Below are 25,849 nucleotides of genomic sequence, written 5' to 3'. Positions count from 1 at the left end.
AAACATCAAAACCAAACAGGCGTTATAAATAAATAATAGATATATACTGGGTGTGTTAGAGAATAAAGACACATTAAAACTTATTTACTAAGGAGATGCATTGTTTTAACATTTCTAATTAGACATTTAATTAAGGCATATTTGTATCAAAGCTGTGCTTCAGTATGTGTGCCCTTGGTACTTTTCTCATAATATTTACCCTACATTTTTATTGCTTTTTAATTGCGCCTGATTAAGTAATCCACCCAGTATCTAACTATTAGATTGCGTACCAGTTCAGGCTATACTCACTCACACACAACATGATGCAAGTTCAAAGTTTGAAATTAACCCAACAGGCTTAAATGCTTACACAGGTTTAAATGTTTTTAGTTTCCTTTTTAACTCTTTGAGGGCTGAATATTTTTTCCAAAAAAAAAAAAACTCAAAAACAATTTCACACAGAAATCAACATAAAACGTCTGTTGCTGCAAGCTGTGGCTGCCAGTTTGCCAGTAATGAGCGGCAGGCTTGCTGCCAGGCTGTCTTTGTGTGGTTGGGACAGCAGCAGCGGCAGTCATGGTCGCAGTGCATTACAATCTGATTTTTAAGTGGCAGTCCTCCCTGGTGAGCATTGTCAGTACCATGACTAGCTGAGGACCGATCAGCTGAAGCTGGAACCTCACATTCATTTTCAATCACATATGAAAATCTGTGATAAGTCATAGTCCAGTTCAGAGATAAAAGGCAAGCACTCGTTCACGGAGTATTTTGCTTTTTGTATTCGTTTTGATCTCTCTCCAAAGATGTCAGTGCCATTTTTGCCATTGTGTGTGCCTTGCTACTCACGTGAGCGCATGGAATCTTTGTCAAACCAATGAATCTAACTTTCCTTCTAGCAATGAGAGTCCAACTAAAACGTAATAGTTGTCACAGTTTACAGTTGGTTACCATCGTCAACTCCTCCTTTTGACAAAAGTCAACATCAGCCCTGAAAGAGTTAATTTACCATTTTCTATTGCGTTATCTTCCTTAATTTTATCCTATTTATGATGATTAGGAATGAGTAGTGCAGACACAGAAGCAAACAACACTGAATGCTTATGGGGAATAAAGAAACATTTCTTAATGTGCATACAAGTCAATAAGGCACTGAAGTCATTGTGTTGTCAGCATCTAGTTAAAATAAAATAAGCAAACTTTACAGAAAAGGGTGAATTCAAAAAAAATGTAAAAAGTAACTAAAACATTTAAAGTTTGATCAAAAATACAATTATTTTATATTTTTTAAATAAGAGAATAAAAAGGATAGGTAATTTAACATTAATGAAATTGATTTGAACAAAAATATGTAGCCAAGGGGACCCCTAAGGACTGAACTTGGGAACTGCACTAAACATTTTCATAAAGAGGAAAAAAGCAAAAAACAATTTGGCTAAATTACATAAATTATGGGGCAATTAAATCTATACCCTATAGTATTATACATTTAGTGATAATGTAAGCAATACAATTTATTACAAAAAGATTTTCTAAAGCCTTTTTTGTTCTTTTTAAACTTCTTAACAATTTAAGATGACTTCCATTCAATTCCATATTTTGACAGCATCAGGCTTAAGGTCAGTCTTGGACAGGGTACAAGTCCGTTTTAGGACTCAATCATTTACACACACACACTCACCCACATTTATTAACACCAGAGACATTTAAAGGTGCCAGCAGATTACTGGTACATCTTCTGGATGTGAGAGATATTGAGAGTGTCTGGAGAAAAATACATATGATTATGGGAAATGAGTGAAAATTCTGATCGAAACAATAAGAACATGTACTCTCAATATAGTTATTGACCATGCAGAAAATTAACACCTGAGTGACTTGTATGAGAAGTGACTTGGGTATCTGAGGGTTATCTGGGGTGCTTGGTGTAGAGGATGGAACAGAGAACTTACAGTAGCTGGAGTAGATAGATAGATAGATAGATAGATAGATAGATAGATAGATAGATAGATAGATAGATAGATAGATAGATAGATAGATAGATACAGTGGGATGCAAAAGTTTGGGCAACCTTGTTAATAGTCATTATTTTCCTGTATAAATCGTTGGTTGTTATGATAAAAAATGTCAGTTAAATATATCATATAGGAGACACACAAGTGATATTTGAGAAGTGAAATGAAGTTTTTTGGATTTACAGAAAGTGTGCAATAATTGTTCAAACAAAATCAGGCAGGTGCATAAATTTGGGCACCACAAAAAAGAAATGAAATCAATATTTAGTAGATCCGCCTTTTGCAGAAATTACAGCCTCTAAACGCTTCCTGTAGGTTCCAATGACAGTCTGGATTGTGGTTGAAGGTATTTTGGATCATTCCTCTTTACAAAACATCTCTAGTTCATTCAGGTTTGATGGCTTCCGAGCATGGACAGCTCTCTTTAACTCACACCACAGATTTTCAATTATATTCAGGTCTGGGGACTGAGATGGCCATTCCAGAACGTTGTACTTGTTCCTCTGCATGAATGCCTTAGTGGATTTTGAGCAGTGTTTCAGGTCGTTGTCTTCAGCTTTGTCACTGATTCCTGGACATTGGTCTCCAGAATCTGCTGATACTGAGTGGAATCCATGCGTCCCTCAACTTTGACAAGATTCCCAGTCCCTGCACTGGCCACACAGCCCCACAGCATGATGGAACCACCACCATATTTTACTGTAGGTAGCAGGTGTTTTTCTTGGAATGCTGTGTTCTTTTTCCTCCATGCATAACACCCCTTGTTATGCCCAAATAACTCAATTTTATTTTCATCAGTCCACAGCACCTTATTCCAAAATGAAGCTGGCTTTTTCAAATGAGCTTGAGCATACCTCAAGCGGCTCTGTTTGTGCTGTGGGCGGAGAAAAGGCTTCCTCTGCATCACTCTCGCATACAGCATCTCCTTGTGTAAAGTGTGACTCCATCTGCTGCAAGATGATGTTGTAGGTCTTTGGTGCTGGTCTGTGGGTTGACTCTGACTGTTCTCACCATTTGTCGCTTCTGTCTATCCGAAATCTTTCTTGGTCTGCCACTTCGAGCCTTAACTTGAACTGAGCCTGTGGTCTTCCATTTCCTCAATATGTTCCTAACTGTGGAAACAGACAGCTTAAATCTCTGGGACAGCTTTCTGTATCCTTCCCCTAAACCATGATGGTGAACAATCTTTGTCTTCAGGTCATTTGAGAGTTGTTTTGTGACCCCCATGTTGCTACTCTTCAGAGAGTATAGGATTCACCTGTGTAAGTAGGTCAGGTGTCACTGAGCTTACCAAGCCAATTTGAGTTCCAATAATTAGTTCTAAAAGTTTTGGAATCAATAAAATGACAGCGGTGCCCAAATTTATGCACCTGCCTGATTTTGTTTGAACAATTATTGCACACTTTCTGTAAATCCAATAAACTTCATTTCACTTCTCAAATATCACTGTGTGTGTCTCCTATATGATATATTTAACTGACATTTTTTATCGTAACAACCAACGATTTATACAGGAAAATAATGACTATTAACAAGGTTGCCCAAACTTTTGCATCCCACTGTAGATAGATAGATAGATAGATAGATAGATAGATAGATAGATAGATAGATAGATAGATAGATAGATAGATAGATAGATAGATAGATAGATAGCACTTCAATTGCTATACCTTGTTTAAACAAAAGGAAGCCTTCAAGTAGATTAAATTCTCACTTTAGGCGTTTTTCTTTTTTTTGTGAATATCATTAAAATTTTTTTTACTGGCACTGACTTTTTCTGCATCTTATGAAATGTAGTTGATATGTTTAGATCAAGAAAATGTTATTACTTCCATCTTAAAAATAGCCAGATTAAGATCTGGGCCTTTCCTAAAAATAATGCCTTACAGTTTAGAAGAAAAGGTAAATAATATTTTCTTTGAAATTTCAAAGATGGTTTTAAAACTAAGCAGCAAAGTTTTTAGTTTTACATGTTGTGCTCATTGCAAGGAGTATGCAGAGCCAGTCTTCAGTATGAATAAAATAAACTTTGGACCTCTGAAGGATTGAACATCAAAATTGTGGGGGATCTCTGAATACAAATGTCTAACATATGTTATGGCATTCTAAATCACTCATTGCATATAACTATGTTTAGGGGAAAGAGTTGCAATAGCCGGCTGACAGCTCATCCCTGGCCAGATGGTTAAGGCAGGTGTCTGCAGGCATTAAACGGGCTAAGTAAGGTTGGATGCTTGAGCAGCAACAGCTCTCATTCAAAGAAAAGCTCATCCTTTGACCAACTAAAAATATCTGAGAAAGAGGGCAGAGACTTTGAGAAAAATATATACATCGGGGATGAAGATGTCTATTTGTGTTTGTCTTAGTCTCTGTGATTCTGAAACAGTAAACAACAGAAAGTAACAGAAATAGCCGATTTGGTTATATGTGTTGTCACACACGTGCACATGGGACACAGTTTACAGGCTTGAATATAAGTGTTTCTCAGCCAAGCCAGGGGTTGGCGTTGTCCCCTGATACTTTCTCCTTTTTTTCCCTCTGCAGACCATCAGAAGAACCTACCTCCTAATGACATCATATCCGCCTCTCAAGACATCGCAGCCTGATGACGTCACTACCCAGAAGATCCCTCCTCTACCTGCTTCTTACCAATAAATTCACCATCTTAACTCTCCTATTCAGTTCCGTATTGAACTCAGTTCTATGAAGACCTTTATTCTTTTTGAGCCAGTTTCAAGTGTAGGGGTAAATCTCCGCAAACCTTTATTCTTGTTTTCAAGTCTTTTTACACTGTGTAGATAATGTGCTCATTTTGCAGAGCAAAGTGCCATTATGTCAAAGTGTAGAACGTCTGCCATCAGTGCTATTCACTAACTAGAGCTGCAGCATGATTGTGAGTTATATCCTGAAATGCAAAAACACAGAACTGAAAAGGGCCAAAACTTTTCTTTTCATCTCTGTATGCCTGACTATTTTTTATAAACCTCTGCTGAGTAAATTTTATTAGTGAGGTTTAATTTCATTTGACTATTCAGTTTACAGTTTGTGTATTTTTCCTACTGGAAAATGTAAAAACCTTTCTTTGATTAACATCTGCAAAGTAGCAGATTGCCATTGTGTGCCATCAGTCAGTCTAGACCAGGTATCTCAAACTCCAGTCCTGGAGGGTCACAGTGCCGGCAGCTTTTCATTGTAACCCTTTTCTTAATTAGTGACCTGTTTTTGCAGCTAATTAACTTCTTTTGAATTAATTTTAATTGACTTGCTCTTTAAGACTAGGACCAAATAATGGTTTATTTTTCCTTAATTAGCAGCCAAATAATAATGAGATAGAAAATAAACTAAAATAATGACCAGCAAATTGTGACCATCATACAATATCTGAAAATAAAAAGGGTGGAGGTCTCAGGAATGTTGATTTGCTCAGGTCCCCAAAACATTTTAACAATGCTCTTAAAAAAGAGAACATCAACAATTTTGAAAATGTACGCTATTGCATAATGAGAGCAGCAATAAGTCATGGAATTAAAGAATGGGTTTAAATAACAACAAGAATCGCCTCCTAATTAAGCAACTGGTCGGAGTGAAATTGGTTGGAGTTTGAGGTTCTGACTTAGTTGGTCTTCTATTGGCTTACTCACTTCACATTTCATTTCTGTTTAAGGAAAGAAATGAAGCAATTCAGAGGAATGAAGAAGGAATTCAGGGGAACAAATCTTAAGAAACAGTCAATAAAATGAATTCAAAAGAAGTTAACCACTGATGCCCTCCAGGACTGGAGTTTGAGATTCCTGGTGTAGACTACCAAAAATAGCACTACATCTGTTCCTGTCAGCTCAAAATTCCACTTAATGTACATGGCTAAAAAGTGAAGAATCAATGTTTAAAGTACTAAGCACTTAACATTTTAATATACAAATAATTATTTCAATTCTAAAGTTTTCTTACCTTTTTGCAAGGTTCAGTTAGTTTTATTCCATCAATTAAGCTGTTGTTTTTGTAAAATTCAACAATTTCCACCAGAGTTTGGAATTGATGTTTTTCATTTAGGTAAAAAGCATCATTTTGTGTCTGCAATATTTTGAAGTGCTTCACTACATTGTTGCATTTCACTGTGGAAAGATTTTAGAGTTACTCATCTGGCCAAATATACATGTTACTAAATCATAATGAAATACATTCACATTTTAGCTTTTGTACCTCTTTCCTTTGGTGAACTCTAAACACAACTTTTAGCCTTGAGGTTGATCCTGGCAGCATCAAGCTAAAGGCAGGAACCAAGCAAATACAACACAGCAATTAATCACAGGACACACATACACACATCCACTCATACACTCACATAAACACAAGTCACCAGTTAACCAAAAATGCATATTCTCATGATGTGACAGAGCATGAAAACTCTACAAGCTGTGACAGGGTGGACATCAACCTCTGCAGCCATGGGGCAACATCCACAACAAAAATAATTCACTGGCACACTTTCACTGAATATGACTGACAATATCACTAAAAGGTGCAAGATCCAACACCAGCACATACAGGTATAAAGGTGCATTCAGGTACAGAAATAAGAACAGAATCCAGAAATACAACAAACTAAACACACGGATCCTTTTAATGAAATCATATTCTGTACAAAAAGCTAAAGTCACAGTATATAACCTTATATATTCATGAGAAAACACATCACAATCGTAAGAAAAGACTTTATAAAAATGTATGTCTACTTATGCTATTTAATAGGCTGTAAGAGGGTTTGTTAACTGAAATGAAAAAGAATTACTGCATATAGAAGAAGTTCATTTTTGGTAACAATGTTCAAAAATTTTAATTTCAATCACTGATTTTGATCTGAATATAACCTATTTGTTATTTTCATAGTGGGTAACACTACAAGTCATAAGGTTGCTGGAGAGTTAATCATAAGAATTCAAATGCTGTGTGTATATATTATGAAGGGCAATTCAGGAAAAAAGATTGGTTTGTAAATATTTAAATTGGTTCACTATATATAGTGAGAGATAGGGGGCACTGTTGTCCCCTTGAACACTCAGACCAGACACCAGGCACCAGATAAAAGTCCAAATGTTAACTTTATTATTACAAATAAGCGCACCAAGCACCTCCACCTCCACTATTCTTCAATAATACAATAATCACAATCAGTACTGAATAATAAATCCTCCACACCTCCCAGCAACTCAGTCACCCTTCCTCCCAACGGCTCTGTCTGCTTGGGTTTCCTACAGTCCTTTTAAAGTCTATGACCTGGAAGTATTTCTTCTCTGGGTCAACACCACATCTTCTTTCCTCAATCATCCTGGAAGTACTGCGGGCTTCTGTCCTCGTGACCCCAAAGTACTTCCGGGTTGACGTCCTCATAATATCCCCCTAGATCTTGGTGAGATCCCCCTGGCAGCACCCACGGTATCCAACAGGTCTGAGGATACGGACTCCATGTCTCATGCTGCCCTGCAGGAATCCAAGGAGCCATTTTCATCCAGGGGAGCTGTTTTCTTCCTTGTAGGGACGTCCCAACCAGACTGAAATGCTGGCCATTCACCACTATACACACATATATATATATATATATATATATATATTACTGTATATCGGTTCTGATACTTTGGTTGGATACATCAAATACATCCTTTCAGATATATACATTGTTTGAGATATATATATTGGTTTAAGTACAGTAGATCAGTATAGATATATATTATATTGTTCATATATATATATATATATATATATATATATATATATATATTGGTTGAGATACATCTGTTTGTATATATAGGTCGGTTCAGATATATACATTGGTTTGAATAGAATGGTTGAGATTTACAGGCAGGGACAGCGCTTCATCATTGCTTCAACATTGTTGTCATTATTGTACATATTTTATATTAGAAGCATGTGCCTGTCAGTTGTGTTTTATTCCATAAGCCATCTTTATTGGGGGTCCTCAATTCCAAGCTGCTGTTCTTTTCCTTTATTATTTAAAACTCACAGAGATACCCACAAATACACACCTCCTTTCCCTTCCTCATTGTGCCCTCCTCTCTCGCTTTCTTTTGTCTTTCCCATGACAGATTCTTCTCAAAAGCTGAGTTAGCAGAAAGTATTGATCGCAGCCGCAGTAGTCCCCTTTTTTCACCTCATGAAACATTTGTTTATCATTGACCGAAAGCCACAAGGTGATTTGTGGTATTCCTTATTGGCAGTGTTGCATTAAAGGGCAATCTACAACAGGAAGGATAAGAGTCCCATTTGCTGATTGGATGATCCTCTTTACGGAGGAAAACACTGCAGTTGTGCAGTTTCTTCCGAAAGTTGATCAGTGATCAGAATGATCAGAATATTCCTGATTCACTCTTTTTAAGTAGTATAGAAATTATTGTATATATCTAAACCGATCTAGTTAAACCAATACATATAGATATGTATATATATCTAAACCAATGCATCTTAACTAATGTATATATCTGAATGATTGTATCCAAACCAACGTACTGTATATATTCAAACCAATGTATCTGAACTGATATAAATATATGAACCAATTTACATATTTACAAACCAATCTTTTTTTCTTGAATGGTCCCGCATTATACTGTATATATGTATATATATGTTTATATACAGTATACGGTATATAGGTTTTTCTTATTGTACTTTTGTCAACTATTCTGAGGATAAATGCAAATAAGAATTTCATTGTATTATGTATGCATAAAGGTAAACTTAACTCGACTACCAGCTTCTTGAGTGTAATGGTGGTTGTCTCTCTGGAGCTGGCACATTCTTCTAATGGCTGTGAGGATTTTTCTCTTGTAATGCCTGCTGGACTAACCAAGTGTGGTTTAAAAGGGACATGATGCTTTCATTTTGCTTCATGACCCTTACACATGCTGGAAATTTTTGGTTTGAAAAAGTCTTGCTCTTTTTAAACATGGAGAGAGTAATAAATACAATATGCATGTCAGGGCAAATAAAGTCCTATCATCATTTTCTTACTTATTTCCCATTTTTATGTGAGGCTGGAAACACATTTCAATTAATTAAAAAGCTATGGTCTGGCAATGGACCAGTAAACAATCCAGTGCTGCAAAGATACACTCTAGCTCTCCGAGACGCCAAACTGGAATATATGGGTTGGGAAAATAGATGGATGACCACATGCATGAGTTTATCTATATGACTGCATGGTGAAATGAACTTTCAATTTCTGTATTCATATTTGAATATCTTCAGAGATGGTGTTCCGTTGGTACAGGGTGAGGCAGAAAGGATGGATGTTTTTTACAAAATCACAAAATTGTTAATTTGTTCGTACAAAGAAATATATTGAAAATTTTGAGTTCATATTGAAATAGCATTTGACAATTTGTAGGGATGGAAATGCAGGTCTAAATGGAAAATACACCTTACCGAACGATTACAGAGGCCAAGATCAGAAGAATGCTTCCGAGCAGATTGACTTGGACTGCGCAGCAGGGCTAGTTGTACATTTTCCACATTTTCAGGGGTACGTGCAGTTCGTGTATCCCCCGGCGGTCTTTTGTTCATTAGTGTACCTCATGCACGAAGTGCTTTAACCTAACGTAGGATAGTGTTATGAGCGGAAACAGCTTTATTTCTGTGGATATCGAAATGGCAATGAAACTCACGCTGAACTACGGTAATAGATTGGTTGTTCTTGATAAAACAGTCGTACGCAAAAACGCAGTGTTCTGTTGTTCTTGGCTCCATGGCTTCAACTAAAAAGAAAATAAAAAAATGCTAAGACTTCGCGAACCTAACGCCACCTACCGTACATCTGTCACTCCACCTAGTGGTGAGTTCTAGCCATTTCAAAGACGTCCGTCCTTTCTGCCTCACCCTGTATTTTAGCCCCTCTGTACTAAATATGTCGAATGAATGAGTGCAGGTGTTATAGAATTCCACACTGCATGCCACTCAGAATGACACAAGTAACAAATTTAATGAAGTGCTAAAGATGTTGCAATGCCAAAAGCCAAGGCTACTCCCAAGATGCCTTGAGGTATGGATAAAACCACAAGGGACTTCTACATAAAAGGAAGTGATGTCTTGATAAGTTCTTGTTTATTATTAAAATGGAGGCCACATGGGACACTTACTTCTTTATGGGAATTTAAAGATGTAGGGACACTAGGCACTGCTACAGGGAATTCTATCCTGGTGTTCCTAGAACAAATGTGTGAGTCCAACCAGATAATTAAATATAGAAATAGAACAGAAAATGAAAGTGAGACAACTATTCTAAAACTTGAAAAATATGAAAATAGGTGTGCCACCCCACTCACTTATGTATGAGCCAAGGCAAACATGCAAATAGGCTTCATTTTGACTTGATGCACTTGTTCCTTTATGCTTTTTTATAATCCACTCTTTACTTATTTTTATTGGCACGTCTATTATTTTGATATATTTGGATTTCTTGGAGATCATCACACACCTAATAAAGGTTACAAAATGTCTCAACATGGAAATAACTTTATTATTTTTATTTTTATTTGGCATTGCAAGTCAGGGCCTGGAGCACTTACCAGGAGGTTACCTATTTTAAATGGTACACTGTGAGATTCTTTGTAGTCTTTACAAACTTCCCTGGTTTGTTTTAAACTCTCTTGGTTAATGGTCCTTAACTTTACTGAACATTCTATGATATCCAAGGTCAGATCAGAAAGTTTTACAGCTTTGTTAAATTACTTGAAAAGATAAGGAGGCAGTGAGCTGTTCTGAGGTGTGTACTTAGGAGAATTATCAACTCACTCCTGGATCAAACCATTTCCTTGAATCATATAACCTGTTTTAAGAAAGGCATGTTCAAAGATGGGCATCTGTCTTGCCTCCTCATAAAAATGGATAGAAAAAAGAAGCAATGTGTGGTCTATGCTTTGAACAAAAATGGTAAAAGTGAAGCAGAAATCCTCCACATATTAAGACGTACCCTTATTGATGATCACTTGGTAAGTCTGTTGGTTTTCCCTATGGCGAAAGCAATTTAATTTATTTTTGAATTGGTTTTTTGAGAAAATTCAAAATGATAAAATGATTAACAATCTCTTTTTAATCAAGTCAGCCAACACTGACTGAAGACCTTGGCATTCATTAAGTGTCTCTAAAATGCTCTCAGAGACTTTTAACTAATAAAAATAACTAATAATAAGTTTCGTCATTGACAAGAGTGTGAGAATAGGAGACAAAAGGTTAGAAGCAAACCCCAGTTTCACCATCTAATCCCCACAATCAAAATTAAGCTAAAAGGAAGGAGCTTTGATGGCATTTCATCCATGCAGAATCATGTTAAAACCACCTTTGCCACATCACAAATGAAGACATTGAAACTTCATAACATTCCCAAATGTTGCATGTGTGTAAGAGCAAATGTACAGTATATACATATTAACTTTGAAATAAATGCTTAGTCTTAATGATTTTTCACTCCTTGTTTGTGGTGATCTCCTTGTTTTGTACTCATCAATAAAAAATATCCTCAATGTCTGTTGCTTTTAAGTTTTCTCTATATCCTATGAAAACCTTTTTAAAGACCAGCCATATAACAAAAATTACCTTCTGCTATATTTTTGATTTCTCCTAAAATTTCAGTATGTTCTTAGTCATATATCATTCAATATATGACATAGTGCAAGCTTTGCTAACAAGCCAGTACATACCGAGGTAAATGCATTATTTTTTTCTAGCATCCACTTCTGAAGAATTTTCACAATTTTTAATGATCTCAGCAAAACAGATACTGCTTGTATATATAGTAATTTAATTAATAAAAATCTTTGAAACCCCTAGGATAAATTTTTAGCCTGGGCATATGTTTTTGTTCATTTATTCTTTGTAATGATTCATTTGTGCATTTTGGTATTAAAATATGTTGTGTTACAATTGTTTGAAATGTTGGAAGATTAAAATGTTCTCTAAATATGCAAGATACTGAGAAATGAATTAATGCATTTATTTCTGGTAGGACTGACTATTGCAATGATTTATTTGTTGGCGGTTCAGGGCTCAAGTGCTTACACTGGTTCCCAGTTAGACTTATGGCTGAAGACCTACTACTTTAGTTGAGGATACCCTGACTAGAGCTGTTGATTAACTATGCATACTACATTTCTGTTTGTTTCTGTACGAAAAAATATAAGTAATACAATATTTATAAACCATTACTGACCCTCTTCTATTCAGTTTCTCTTCTCAGTATCTGGATGTGGAACTTAGTTCCATTGTTCTACTGCCAGGCTGCTCTCTTGCATATGGAAAAGTCATTTAAGATAAAGGGGTAATGGAATAATTGGATGGAAAGATTCTCTCATCAGATCAGATGGCCAGCACAGATTCCACAATACAAAACCCAGGCTCAGGTTGGTGGCCAGTTGGCCGAGATCTCTAGCACTGTGACTTCATTTCTAACTTTCATTGTTAACTGGCTACATAGGACATTAATATACAGATATTTCTGGTTTCCATTAATATTGAATAAGTTTGGACCTTGTTCTCCCTTGTGTTTTTAAAAAAATCTGTATTTTTATATGTACCAGTTCTGTATTTAGCAATTAGCATAATCTATACTTGTATTTCAACTCTGCGCCCGCACTCAGTGCTATACAAAAAATAAGTGGTATTATATTGTTTGTATTATTCCAATGTCTGTAAAAATTAATAATATACTTTTCATTACCTAATGTGTACATCTGCAAAAGCTTTAATGTAATGAAAACTACAGAGAATCTGTATAAGAGTGAGCAAATGCTCAACACCAAACCTAAACACATTAAATAATTGTACTATTACTGATTAATATATCTGCGGTGGGCTGGTGCCCTGCCCGGGGTTTGTTTCCTGCCTTGCACCCTGTGTTGGCTGGGATTGGCTCCAGCAGACCCCCGTGACCCTGTAGTTGTAGGATATAGCGGGTTGGATGATGGATGGATGATTAATATATACAGTATATATAGGTTTGTAGATGTCTTGTTTTTGCTTCTAGAAATTGAAAAACCAAAAGTTTGTAATTTAGGCAATAAAAAATTCTTGAATAGAGCAATGTTTTAACAATATCTTCAATATCCATTAAAGAGAAGTTTAATGTTATATTAGCTATTGTTTCAACTGCAGTATCCTTGCATTAATTGCCTATGTTAAACATATTTCATCCAGCTTGCTTATTAAATGCAAGCTAAGTTTTACAGGTTCCCTGATACAGGCATCATATCCAGGGTTAGTTCCTGTGCTGCCTGAACAGTCTCTGGTTCAAAGCAATCAGGAATTGGAGCTATTTGAGTAATTGGGGTTCAAGCTTTATTGGCTGCTTCAGAGAAAAGATAAACTCAGAAAGCTTTGAAATGAAACATTCTTGAGAGTGACAAAACTCTCATGAGGACTCTTGAGCTTTACAGTATGTGTCTAATTTGAAACCAGACTTAAAATCTCAGTGGAATTCTGAGTTGGGAGTGGGGGAGTTGTAGGTTCTTTAGGGGTATACCCGTCCTTGACAGTATTCACTAAACATTTTAGCTCCAGTTTAAAGTGAACAGTTTTTTAATTGACTGTAGCTATCTTGGTTGCCTACTAATTTTTTTTGCTGATTGAAAATCTTAAGCAATCTCTTTGGTTTGTATCTGAGTGATACTGGATATAGATAATATGTTTTATCATTCAAAGTATTAATAAATTGGCTGGAACAAATATGACAGAAAATATATATTTTCATTTTCCATTTTATTAACTGGTAAGTACATTATCTGAAATGGCATTATACCGAAAATACTATGCCACAAGTACCATGATTCATTTTGTAAAATCAGAATCATAATTCACTTTATTGGCCAGGTACACTAATCGGTACTAGAAATTGTTCGTCATAGTATTGGTACAACATACAAGGACAACACAGAATACAAAAAATCAATCTATACTAATAAAAGGCAAAGCCCTCACTGACTGACTGACTGACTCACTCATCACTAATTCTCCAACTTCCCATGTAGATAGAAGGCTGAAATTGGCAGGCTTATTCCTTACAGCTTACTTACAACAGTTAAGCAGGTTTCATTTCGAAATTCTACACGTAACGGTCATAACAGTCGATAACGGTCGACAACGTCCGCCATGTTGAACTTTCTTATTCATGGCCCCATCTTCACGAAATTTGGTAGGCGGCTTCCTTGCGCTAACCGAAACCAATGTACACACTAATTTCGGTGGTATGACGCCACTGTCAGCCGCCATATTGAACTTTCCAACGTCACTAATTTTCCAACTTCCCGTGTAGGTAGAAGGCTGAAATTTTGTACTTATTTCAGTGGTATGATGCCACTGTCGGATGCCATATTGAACTTTTAATGGAAACCGATATCCGTACTTATTTCGTTGGTATGACACCACTGTCGGCCACAATATTGAACTTTCCAACATCACTAATTCTCCAACTTCCCGTGTAGGTAGAAGGCTGAAATTTGGCAGGTTCATTCCTTACAGCTTACTTACAACAGTTAAGCAGGTTTCATTTCAAAATTCTACACATAATGGTCATAACGGTCAACAACGTCCGCCATGTTGAACTTTCTTATTTAGGGCCCCATCTTCTCGAAATTTGGTAGGCGGCTTCCCTGAACGAACCAAAACCAATGTACGTACTTGTTTCGGTGATATGACGCCACTGTCAGCCACCATATTGAACTTTCCAACTTCACTAATTCTCCAACTTCCCATGTAGGTAGAAGGCTGAAATTTGGCAGGCTCATTCCTTACAGCTTACTTACAAAAGTTAAGCAGGTTTCATTTCGAAATTCTACGCGTAATGGTCATAACGGTCAACAACGTCCGCCATGTTGAACTTTCTTATTAATGGCCCCATCTTCTCGAAATTTGGTATGCGGCTTCCCTGAACGAACCAAAACCAATGTACGTACTTGTTTCGGTGGTATGATGCCACTGTCGGCCGCCATATTGAACTTTTCAACAGTCTTTGTTACTTATGGGCCCATCTTCAAGAAATTTGGTACACGGGTTCCCAACGCTAACTGAATCCTACTTATGTACATATATACGTCCATAGCCTGCACCTCGGTCACCGTGTGAGGTGACGTTGGGTCCCCCATCCCAACGCCTCCCACATTGTTGGCTGCCTGCCTATATAAGGCCGTTCGTCGCTCCGTCTCTACATTCCCTTCCTTGCTTCGCCACGGGTTTCACTTCTCCCTACTGATAAGATAATGTTTATTACAATTATAGTTATTGTGTAGGTATTTTAGACTTACTTTACATTGCTCAGGTACCCATTTCCTTTATCGTTCCAACCCCCATTACCATGTCTATCGAGATGATCACTATCGATCAAAGAACTGTCACTTACCGAGTGGTTTCCATGCCCGGAGATGGCACCTACCTTTTCCATTTTCTTTGTTACATATTTCACAGCCATATCAGGCTCACTCTTGATATCCGGAGGAACATTCTGTCTTATGTATTGAATGATTGGGACAGGTTCAAGGTGTGGACTGATAACGGTACAGGAGATAATTATACTACACAGGAGCACTAGAAGAGTTAAATGCTTAAGCCCTTCACCTATGGTTCTGCATGTGAGTTGATGGCTGCCGCTGAATTGTTTGATTGTCGCTTTCAAGTGTACCAAAATGGCCAAATATTTTACACCTTTCGAAACCGCCAATGCATCTTAAAACTCTTAGATTGACAGGTGACGATTTCAGTAGTGGACACTTTGATGTTTATGAATTTTTAAACTCTCAAAAGCTGGATGTGATTTTATCGATGAAATCGGTTGTGTGCTTACAACGCTTGACAGATGCCGAATGTCTCTTCAACACAAGTCCTACAAATACTGTCATAATTGAAACAAACCATGAAACTCAAACTGATTATGACAGCAGCAATCCAAGCTGTGAGATTTGAGACAAGATTACTGTTCACATGGCCAACTGTAAGTTACATGCTCAAGAGTAAGCTCAGCGCACAGCTTGGTCATGTTACAACCAGAGGGCCGACAACATGGTATACAAAGAGATCCTTAAATAATTATTGGCATATTTTCCCTCTTCTTCTTAATAAAAATTTGAATGCAGTACTTCGCCGCTGCGAAGTGCGGGTATTTTGCTAGTAGAAGATACAAAATTATAACATGTAAAATGATAAAATATAAGGGCAACACAAAAAAAATAAAAGAGTAGGATTAAAATGGCCAGGAAGTCTAGTGTGCAGGTAGAAGCTCAGACCTGATTAGTAAGAATAACTGCACATGGAAAAAAAATGCTTAGGTGACGTGTTGTTTTAGCTTTCACTGCACAAAGACGTTTGCTGGAGGGAAGTCTTTCGAACAGGTGGTGCCTTGGGCGAGTCAGGTCAGCAATGATCTTTGTAGCCCTCTTCCTTACCCTGGACTCATATTGGACTTCAGTATGCAGTAAGTTACAGCCTATGATCCTTTCACAGGCTTTGATGATGTGTTGTAAATTGGCCTTAGTCTGAACAAAGGCAACACCAAACATGACAGTTATAGATGAGTTCAGAATAAACTCGATGATGGCTGTATAGAATTGGACCCATATTTCTTGAGGGAGATTGAATATCCTCAGCTGACGCAAAAAGAAAATTCTGTGGTGGGCTTTATTAATAATACATGTGATGTTATTGTCCCCTTAAGGTTTTTGTGACAGCACAGTACCCATAGATTTAAATGATTCTGTTATCCCAACGACTGAGCCAATTATAGCACGTGATGGGTGAGCATGTGACTGTTTCCTGAAATCTACAATCACCTCCTGAGATTTTTTTGAATGTTAAGGTCCAAATCATTATGGCAGATTTTCTACCACTTTCTGTATATGGACTCATCATTGTTTGAAATGAGGCCTATTAGTGATATATCCTCTGCAAATTTAAGAAGTTTGACAGATAAATCGCTAGAAGTACCGTCATTTATATAAAGTAAGAAGAGAATTCGGAAAAGGACATATCCCTGTGGTCCACCAGTACTAAGGGTTATTGGGTCAGACATGTTTGTGCCCAACCACACGTACCGTTTCCTATTTGTAAGAAAGTCTGTGATTCAATGGCATATTGAACTGGGCAGGCTGAACTGGGTGAGTTTCTTACCAAGGAGCTCTAGGATGATTCCATTTGTATCATTTCTTATGAGGTGATACTACATATAAAGGCCAATATAAGAACAGAAACCTATGAAGTAAGTGCAGCATATGATTTTCCAGAGTGAAGTGTAACAGTTGTACATTTTACAAAGGCTTGGTTTTCATTCACATGAATCAGTTCCCATAGAAACCAAACTGTAGCTGAATCAGAATCAAAAAGCAAAGCTAAAGTCCTCAAACAAGATCTTCATATATGTTCCTGACTTATAAAGGTATTGGTAAATAAAGCTCAGATCAAAATCAACAGACCAGTTGGCCCTATATGCAAACTGAAATGGGTCCAGGAAGTCCTTTGTAGCATTCTTTAGGTAATTCAGAATAAGGCATTCAAAGGTCTTCATTACCACAGAGGTTAACGCTATTGTTCTGTATTTAGGCCTGTGACATTTGATTTTTTACTTTCTCGATGCGTAGTATAGGAAAAGTATAGTAATCGTGAAAAAATTCAACCTTGAGATTTTGATGAATCTCCAAGTTTCATGCAGTCCTGAACATGTTTTGACCATTTTTGCAATTATGTGTGTGTCTGTGTGTATGTATGGAAACACTAAAACTTGAGAAAGCTTTGAACTAGATAAATGAAATTTGCCATATGGGTGTTAGTTAGGGTGTTTAGTTTTCTATAAGCCTTTGGACAATATATGTCAACCGGAAATGGTAGTTTACCTGAACACATTTCAAAATTTTTGATGGATCTGCGGTGGGCTGGCGCCCTGCCTGGGATTTGTTCCTGCCTTGCGCCCTGTGCTGGCTGGGATTGGCTCCAGCAGACCCCCCGTGACCCTGTAGTTAGGATATACCGGGTTGGTCAATGAGTGACTGACTGACTGACTTTGATTGACTGACAACATTTCAATATGCTTTCTTGACAGTTTCCATATTTTTTGGATTGCCTGAACTTTTTTTATTACCTACATTTAATTTTTTATTTGAAAATGAGAGTTAAAAAGCAAACACACACTGATTGATTTATACTAATGATTTTTCATATAAACAGAATGAAAGAGTTAAAGACAGGGCTAGAGTAATATATAATTTTGATAATATCTAGTTATTCATCTTATTTGGCAACTGGTGGCACAGTACATAACACAATTGCTTCACAGCCCAGATTCTGAGTCAGCCACATTTACATTTTGTGTACAATTAATACATTCTCCCAACGTCTTCATGAATTTTCAAAGGTACTTCAGATTCTACATTGTAAAAGCTGGCACCTAGTGGCACAGTGGTCAGGGATGTAGTTTCAGATCCTAGCCCAAATAAATACCTAAGTCATGTTTGCCAGTGTAAGCATGGGTTTTCCCTGGCTATACCAGGTTCCTCCAACATTGATAAGTGCAGATTTGCACTCCTCACCTCATCTCCTTCCAAACCATGTAATAAAATAACTGATTAAAAAAAATGGATGGATAAATGGACCTGGGCAGTTCAGCTACACAACAGTATACTGGCTTGTAGTTCAAGGGACCTGTCTTAAATTCCCATCCCAGTCACTGTGTGGAGTTTGACAGTTCTCCAGATATTTGTATATAATTTGTATAGTGATAATAATAATAATAATAAACATTTTGTTTAATTACAGCCTTCAAAACAGTTAAAGATGTGTTACAAAGAATAAAATATCACAGCAAATATTAAACACTACAAAACGGAACAAGCGAAAATGGATATAATCCTTAAGAACATCCAGCAAGTAAACTAGAAGCAAATTATAGAGGGCTTTGTATGTATGTACTGTAAGTAACAGAATCTGGTAACTGATCTAACCTTCAACCTGCCACCAATGACGTGTAAAGAATAGGGATGTGCTAAATCAACTCAAGCCTGTTTACCAGCATTTTAACAATAAGACACTAAAGAGAATTATAATAATCTAATCTTGAAGTAATAAATGCATGAATCAATATTTCAGTTGAAGCATAAGATAAAAAGGAAGTTAACCATATATTACGTGATACTACACAAGGCTTTGTATAAATTGTGCATACCAATACTTTTATTCAAAAACTTGGTTTCACCTTATTTTCTCTTAAAAGGTATTCTAAATTCCACACAAATTTCTTGACTTATCCAAACTAAAAGAATCCAGATCACAGATATATTAAAATGGGGATGTAGACTTTTAATTCTTCTTTGTCATCCAAGTTCATATATTATAGCTACAAAATTATATGTGACAAAGTTAGATTTGCTATAATTAGTTAATTACTGTATAGGTACATACATAAAAATGCCTTTAGTATTAAAGGATTCTTTCAATGATATACTGTATATACAGTGTAATATACAGCAGTATACCAAATCTATATATCTATAAACTCTATCAGTGTAGTAGATTACTGTTTTGGAAAATGTAACTATTTAGGACTGTCATGCTATAAACAAGCACATTATTTATGATGACCTCCACCATTCATTAATCAGTAAATAACTAATATTTATATGATTTAGCTAGTACTGGAGAAACTTTACATAATGATAGATTGCTATTTACATAATGTTTAAGGCCAGGCTGGAGCCCATTTCTCCATCATCATGTTTAGAAAATGTATAGAGAAATGCATTCATTATATATACTGTATATATTATACTAGACATTAAGCCTGTTACAATAACGGGTGCTAGAACAGTAGTGCATTAGTAGGAACAGTCTATATTAAATGGCAAGGGACCTTGATGTCATTCTGTTTCTTGTCTTAATTTTTTTTTGTCAAAAATATTTTTGTAAGAAGCCTAAAGTAAAATAATAATAAAAATAAAATAGAAACATATGACAATACAGTAAGTATAATTAATATTGCCTTAGTGTAAAACTTTGTAACAATCTGTAATACACAATATCTGAAGAAGACATTTAGGAAAAATTTTCTATTTTTTTACCTCATGAAATTCCATCCATCCATTTTCCAACCCGCTGAATCCGAACACAGGCTCACGGGGGTCTGCTGGAGCCAATCCCAGCCAACACAGGGCACAAGGCAGGAACCAATCCCGGGCAGGGTGCCAACCCACCGCAGCCTCATGAAATTTTTCTATAAAATTTCATTATAGACAACATTTCTTGTAAATATTCTGTCTGAGTTTGGCAAGAGTTGGCCTTGTTCAGGACCATCTACAACCTTGACAACAACATCTGGAAAATTTCTAACTCTTGATAATGCAACATTTAACTGACCGTGGCTGAATACTGGTTCTGGCAAGTAAATGACAACTTTTTCTAAGGTTTGCTCTTCTGAGTCTTTGTCTTTTAGGGTTTTTCTGACGCTCATTTTCTTTTTCTTCAATCGATCTATTTGCTCGTATTTTTCTTTGTCTTTCAGCCTTTCTTTTGTTGATGTTTACTTCTTGAGCTGACCGTTCTTCCAGGAGATGTTGCTTATATAGGATCTGATTGTCTGTGTCTTTTGTCCTACTTGATGTGTCCTTTTTTTTGGGTGGCATGTTGTTATTAGATACGTCTGTAATATTTTCTCTTACAGTAATACTGGCTTGTATGTGGCTGTAATATGCGTCAGTGTATTGTGTGCCTTTAATTTTCTCTCACAGTAATACTGGTTTGCATTTACGTAAAATGCCTGTAATTTTCTCTGATAGTAACTGGCTTTGTTGTCTGTAATATGACTTTAATTTTCTGTCACAACAGTGGGCAATCAGCAGAGTGTCCCTGGCAACTGATGTAATTTGTGGCGTGCAGCTGATAATCGTGCCTGTGGCGTCTCCCCTGCAAGTACTGTGCAGTTCCCCAGCAAGTATTTTAATCTGTGCTGGTGTGTAGCTGATTATTGTATGTGTGGCGTGTCCCCAGCAATGGATTTTATGTGCGCGGCCGCAACTACCCAATCAGCACTCTCCCCAGCAATGATGTCCTTTATTTGCTTATCATGCGCGGCTGCGGCTAGGCCATTCACTGTGTGCGCTTTATTTGCTTATAATGCCCGGCCACGGCTAGGCCAATCTCTGTGTGCCCAGCTTCCAGTGTGTGTGCATCCATGGTGCCGTGCGTATGGACGGGGCACGGTGCGATGCGCGGTGCGGCCCCACGCATGCGCACTTCACCAGAAGACACACACACACGGAAACCTTGACGCACACAGGGGTTTTATTAGAGTATATATATATATATATATATTGTGGTAAAGTCAGCCCGGACACAAATAGGCGGACCCAGAATGCTCCATAACACACACGTTTAATTAGAAAGCCCAGCACACAACACAGTGCCCATGCACCAAACACCCTTTTCCAGTTCGGTTCTCTCCCTTCCGGACTTCTCCTGCCACCTTTCCACCTCTCCTCCCAAAAGTTGCCTTCTTCCGTCCGACTCCAGCTCGTCTACTTGAGGGAGGCGGCCTCTTTTATAGCCACTCGGATGTGCTCCAGGTGCTCTGTGACGGTCTTCTGGCAGCACTTCCTGGTGTGGCAGAAGTGCCACATGAGCACCCAGAAGCACTTCTGGTGTCCCTGGAATTTCAGGGATCTCCAATCCTACAAGTACCCCCCTGTGGTGGCCATGGGCCCCAATATCGACCAGGGTGGCTGCCCTCTGTTGGTCCTGGGGGAGGTATAGTCCCTCTCCTAGTCCTTGTACGCGTCCTGGCCATGCATGAGTACCGGCCGTCCGCTGCAAAATATATATATATTATATGCACACACACACACACACACACACACGCACACATGCACCACACACACACACACACACACATACTGTACAGTTCATTGTTTAGTATGTCAATACAAATGTACTCGTAGCAATAAACTTTAAGGCTCAAATAACATGTTTTAATCTTCATTCTATCTAATTCTATAATGAATGTTTTTGATTCAGAATATTTTAACAGTGTTCATAATGAGATTTTCACACATTTTCAATAAAAAAGAAATTAACTTATGAAAAAACTGCAAAACTCAATTTTAAAAATTGTGCTGAAAATGTTTAAATTATAGTCTGACAACTATTTGTTAATGTTGCTATTTTTAATTAAATTCTTTGTGTTTTATATTACTGAACATAATTTGTGTGAAGGCTAGGTGGCGCCACATTGCCCCAAACCCCATTCATGAACACATAAAACAGTCCCAGATTCAAATGAAGGATGTTTATTATAACTTTGTACAAACAAACAAGTTGTTTCATCTTCTTTCTCCTGCTCTCACTCTCTCAATCACACTGTTCTCCTCCAGTCAAGTGTTGCCTTCCTTCCTCCCAGTTCCAACTAGCCTGGCCCTTTTATTGAGGACCCAAGAGTACTCCCAGCGCCAGAGCTTTTGCCCGTAGAAAGTAGTTCTGAGTCTTATGGAAGTCCCAAATAACAGGGAGTGTATCTCCCTACAGCACCCCCTTGCGGCACCCACACACCCCAACAGGGCTGAGCTACTGGACTACAATTCCTGTCATTCACTGCTGGTTTCCAAACAGGCACCAATATCCAGGGCCACTGCCACCTAGCGTCCTAGAGGAATAAACATCGCCTTGAGACAGTCCTTCCCTTTAATCCCAGTCAGGGAAGGTACTGGAAATATTGTGTAAGTATAAGTGTCCAGTTGAGACACTTGTCCATCTACCTGGGGCTTTCCGTCCAGGTAAGGAATCTTTCTCTCCTTTAGCTGGGATGTCCATCCATCCACCTGGGGAGTTTTGTTTGGGTAAGTCACCTTTCTTTCTCTCACCTGGGATGCTTGTTTGTTCACTTGGGGCCTCCCATCTGGATAAGGAACTTTCCCCTCTCCTGTTTGGGATGTCCGTCCATCCTGTATGGCACTTGCATTTGGTTTTCTTTCTCTTTGTTTTGTATAATTCTTTAACTAGTTTTGTCTTGATTATTAATCCTTTTCTATGTTTTGTAAATTATATTATTTCTTGTTCATATTTCTGTTATATTGAGCCTAAAGGGATAGGGACTTCTGACATAGCAGCTGTGAGTGCTACCATTAATCCTGGGTTGAAGTATTAGCAAACATTTGCTTGTCTTGTTCGGCTCTTCTTGAGATTCTCACATTAAATATTTTTGTAAGTATATGAGTTAAATTTTCTGCTTTTTGCTCTGAGCTGGTTTTATGATTTCATTTTATGCATTTGGATATTACTTCCTTTGTTGTTGCCTTTCTGAGGTAACACTTTGTTGTACTTTTCAAAATCACATTTTGTCCTATTTTTTAATTCCTTCCTTTTTTTGAATAAAATTTATCCTTAACCTTATAAGAAGAACTGTTTGTTCTTTGTGCCAGGGTTTATTGTGGTTGACCTCTCCCTACGTTTTAGGGCCTGGCCTCTTTTATATTAAGAGCACTTCTCGCAGCTTTTATGGCCTTTTGTTATGAAGGTAAAGCCTTTCTTGAGTTTCATGAGCCCTACACCATAACAAAATGTTTAAGCCTTTGGAAATAAAAAGAAATGTGGTCTAAGAAATAGCTCATCACAAACTAAGCTGAGCTACTTTTTTCGAAAAAATTTCTAAGTGAACAAAATACCTAACTGTAGATCCAAATCCAGTAGCCAAGCATCTCAGGGGGAAATAATTTTGAATTATGTTGAATTAAAAGACACCGATTTTAAATTTCGGTCCCATCCTTTGAGCAGGGATGAGAATCTTGTGAAAGATTATATCCTTTTTAAAATAAGGGATTGCTTGCATTTGGTCTTTATTATAGTTAAATAGGTTTTGTATGAGTACAGCTGAACAATCAAATACTTTTCCCAGATGCCCTCAATACACCCTTATAAGAAGCTCACACCCGATCCCAAGGCTCCAGGTATCACACCCAAGTCTCCCCTGAGTTACCAGTTCCAGTCTTTACCATAGTCATCATGCAGCCATCAGCTCCAGTGTGTGCTGGTGCCTCTGTTGCACCACATACACCACTACTTGTTGCCACCAGCTGAAAGGTTTGCTGCCATTTCCTTAAAGTGATTGACTTCAATTTAATTTTCTGATTTGAGCTAATCTCCCCAAGGTATGCTACAGTTCTCATTAAGTCTCAAATTCCAATATGTTATGCCATTTATTGACCTACCTACCCCATCACACATTCGTGTTAACAATGAACTTTCAACTATGCTTCCTGCATTTACCAGCCAGCCTGTACCTGTCACGGCCTCAGAAATGGTCGGACCGGTTTTGCTACACCAGATCATGTCAAGGGGAATGCCAGAGACCTTGCTAGGAACATCACCACAATCCAAGAAAAGGTTGATTTGAGCATTGCCTGCAGCTCAGGTGGGACCATTACTGAACTGTTTGCTATTCCTTTGCCAGAGGAAACTCCTGAGTGCAAAAATCTGTCCTGATGCCTATAGGCACTTCAAATCAGTTATCTGCACCAAAGCATGCAGGCACACCAGATTGGCTTTCTACATCTGTGCCAGAATAAGCTGCTCCAGTTTTGCTGTCCCAGGTCTTATAATGGCTGACTCAGAATCCTGCATCATAACTCCAGGGTAGGGCATTTCCAGTGCCGCATCCCAACAGTGGCTCCCTAATGGTGTACATGCATACTAGCCAGCAGTGGATCCACAATGAGTGTTCAGATGCATGAGCCCCTTACGGAAGAGGAAACACTTTGGTTTCTTTCTCATTTTTAATCATTTTGTATTTTATGATAGTTATGTTAGTTGTCATTTTTTTTTCTTTTTTATATTGATCCTAAGGGGGAGAGCAGTTGTGCGGCCCTCCTTCAGGCTTTATAAAGTCCTAAGAGATTTCAGACCAGGGCTGAAGCATTAACTATCTTTTTGCTTGAGCTGTTTGTCTCTTTTTGGATTTCTCACACCTGGATTTTTATGTAAGTGGATTTTCTTGAATGTGTACTTTCTGCTAAGACCTTGTGTTATAATTAGGTGTTGTGGATTTAAATTTTCTTCACTTTGGTGTCGCCAATCTAAGGTAACATTTGTTATACTTTAATTTGTAACTATTGGTTATACTTACTTTTGACCATTTTTTGAAAATCATTTTTTGTGCTTTTTTTAATTCCATCATTGTTTAAATAAAGTTTATTATTATTATTAAGAAGAGTTGTTTGTTCTTTGGGCCAGGGTTTATAACAGTCCCCTCTCTACATTTTCAAATTTGTAAGTTTGGCTTTGTGTATTTATGTGAAGGTCACAAGCCAGGCTTCTCAGTGTTGTTGATTTCTGGTTTTGAAGGTAAAGTCTTCCTTGAGTTTCATGAGCCCAGCATCAGAACTGGTGCTATATATCACATCTTCCATATGTGCTTTTTGTCACAATAAAAATATATATATATTTTTTTTTTCATATTTCAGTTTATAGTACTTTGCTTGTCCTTTCAGTTTTAATCTAATTTCAGCATCATTATTATGCCGTAGATAACTATGTGAGTTAGCTGACACTGCCCAAGAAAGTGGAAAAGTAAAATGTAAAAGTTACATTTTATTAAAATATATTACCCTTAAACTTCTTGCATAACTATTGTCAGCAGTGGAAGGCTCCTTTTAATCCAATGATCTTGCTTTTTTCCTTCTATGCAATGAGCTCAAAATTGCAATAAATAACCAAGGAGACAAATAAATTGTGGCCATGACATAAATAGAGGTGAAATGCATGAATAAAGAAAAATTAAATATAATGTGTGGAAATCAAACATATGTGCTATGGCCAAACGTTATACATTGAAAAAC

The 25,849-nt window shown here is 37.4% G+C and overlaps 1 protein-coding gene across 1 annotated transcript in view; it reads right to left on the bottom strand.

Annotated features, from left to right (window-relative positions):
• Window positions 1-25,849, bottom strand: part of LOC120515188 (protein-tyrosine kinase 6-like) — an 80,381-nt gene that overhangs the window by 35,119 nt on the left and 19,413 nt on the right. The window contains exon 3 of the mRNA XM_039735939.1: window positions 5,943-6,106. Coding sequence (XP_039591873.1) covers window positions 5,943-6,106 — 164 coding nt within the window. The remainder of the gene's footprint in view (window positions 1-5,942; window positions 6,107-25,849) is intronic.

Source organism: Polypterus senegalus, chromosome 14, assembly GCF_016835505.1.
Source record: "Polypterus senegalus isolate Bchr_013 chromosome 14, ASM1683550v1, whole genome shotgun sequence".
Classification (NCBI taxonomy): Eukaryota; Metazoa; Chordata; class Cladistia; order Polypteriformes; family Polypteridae; genus Polypterus; species Polypterus senegalus.
Note: the sequence above shows the minus strand (reverse complement) of the source record. Positions and strands in the feature narration are given on the sequence as shown.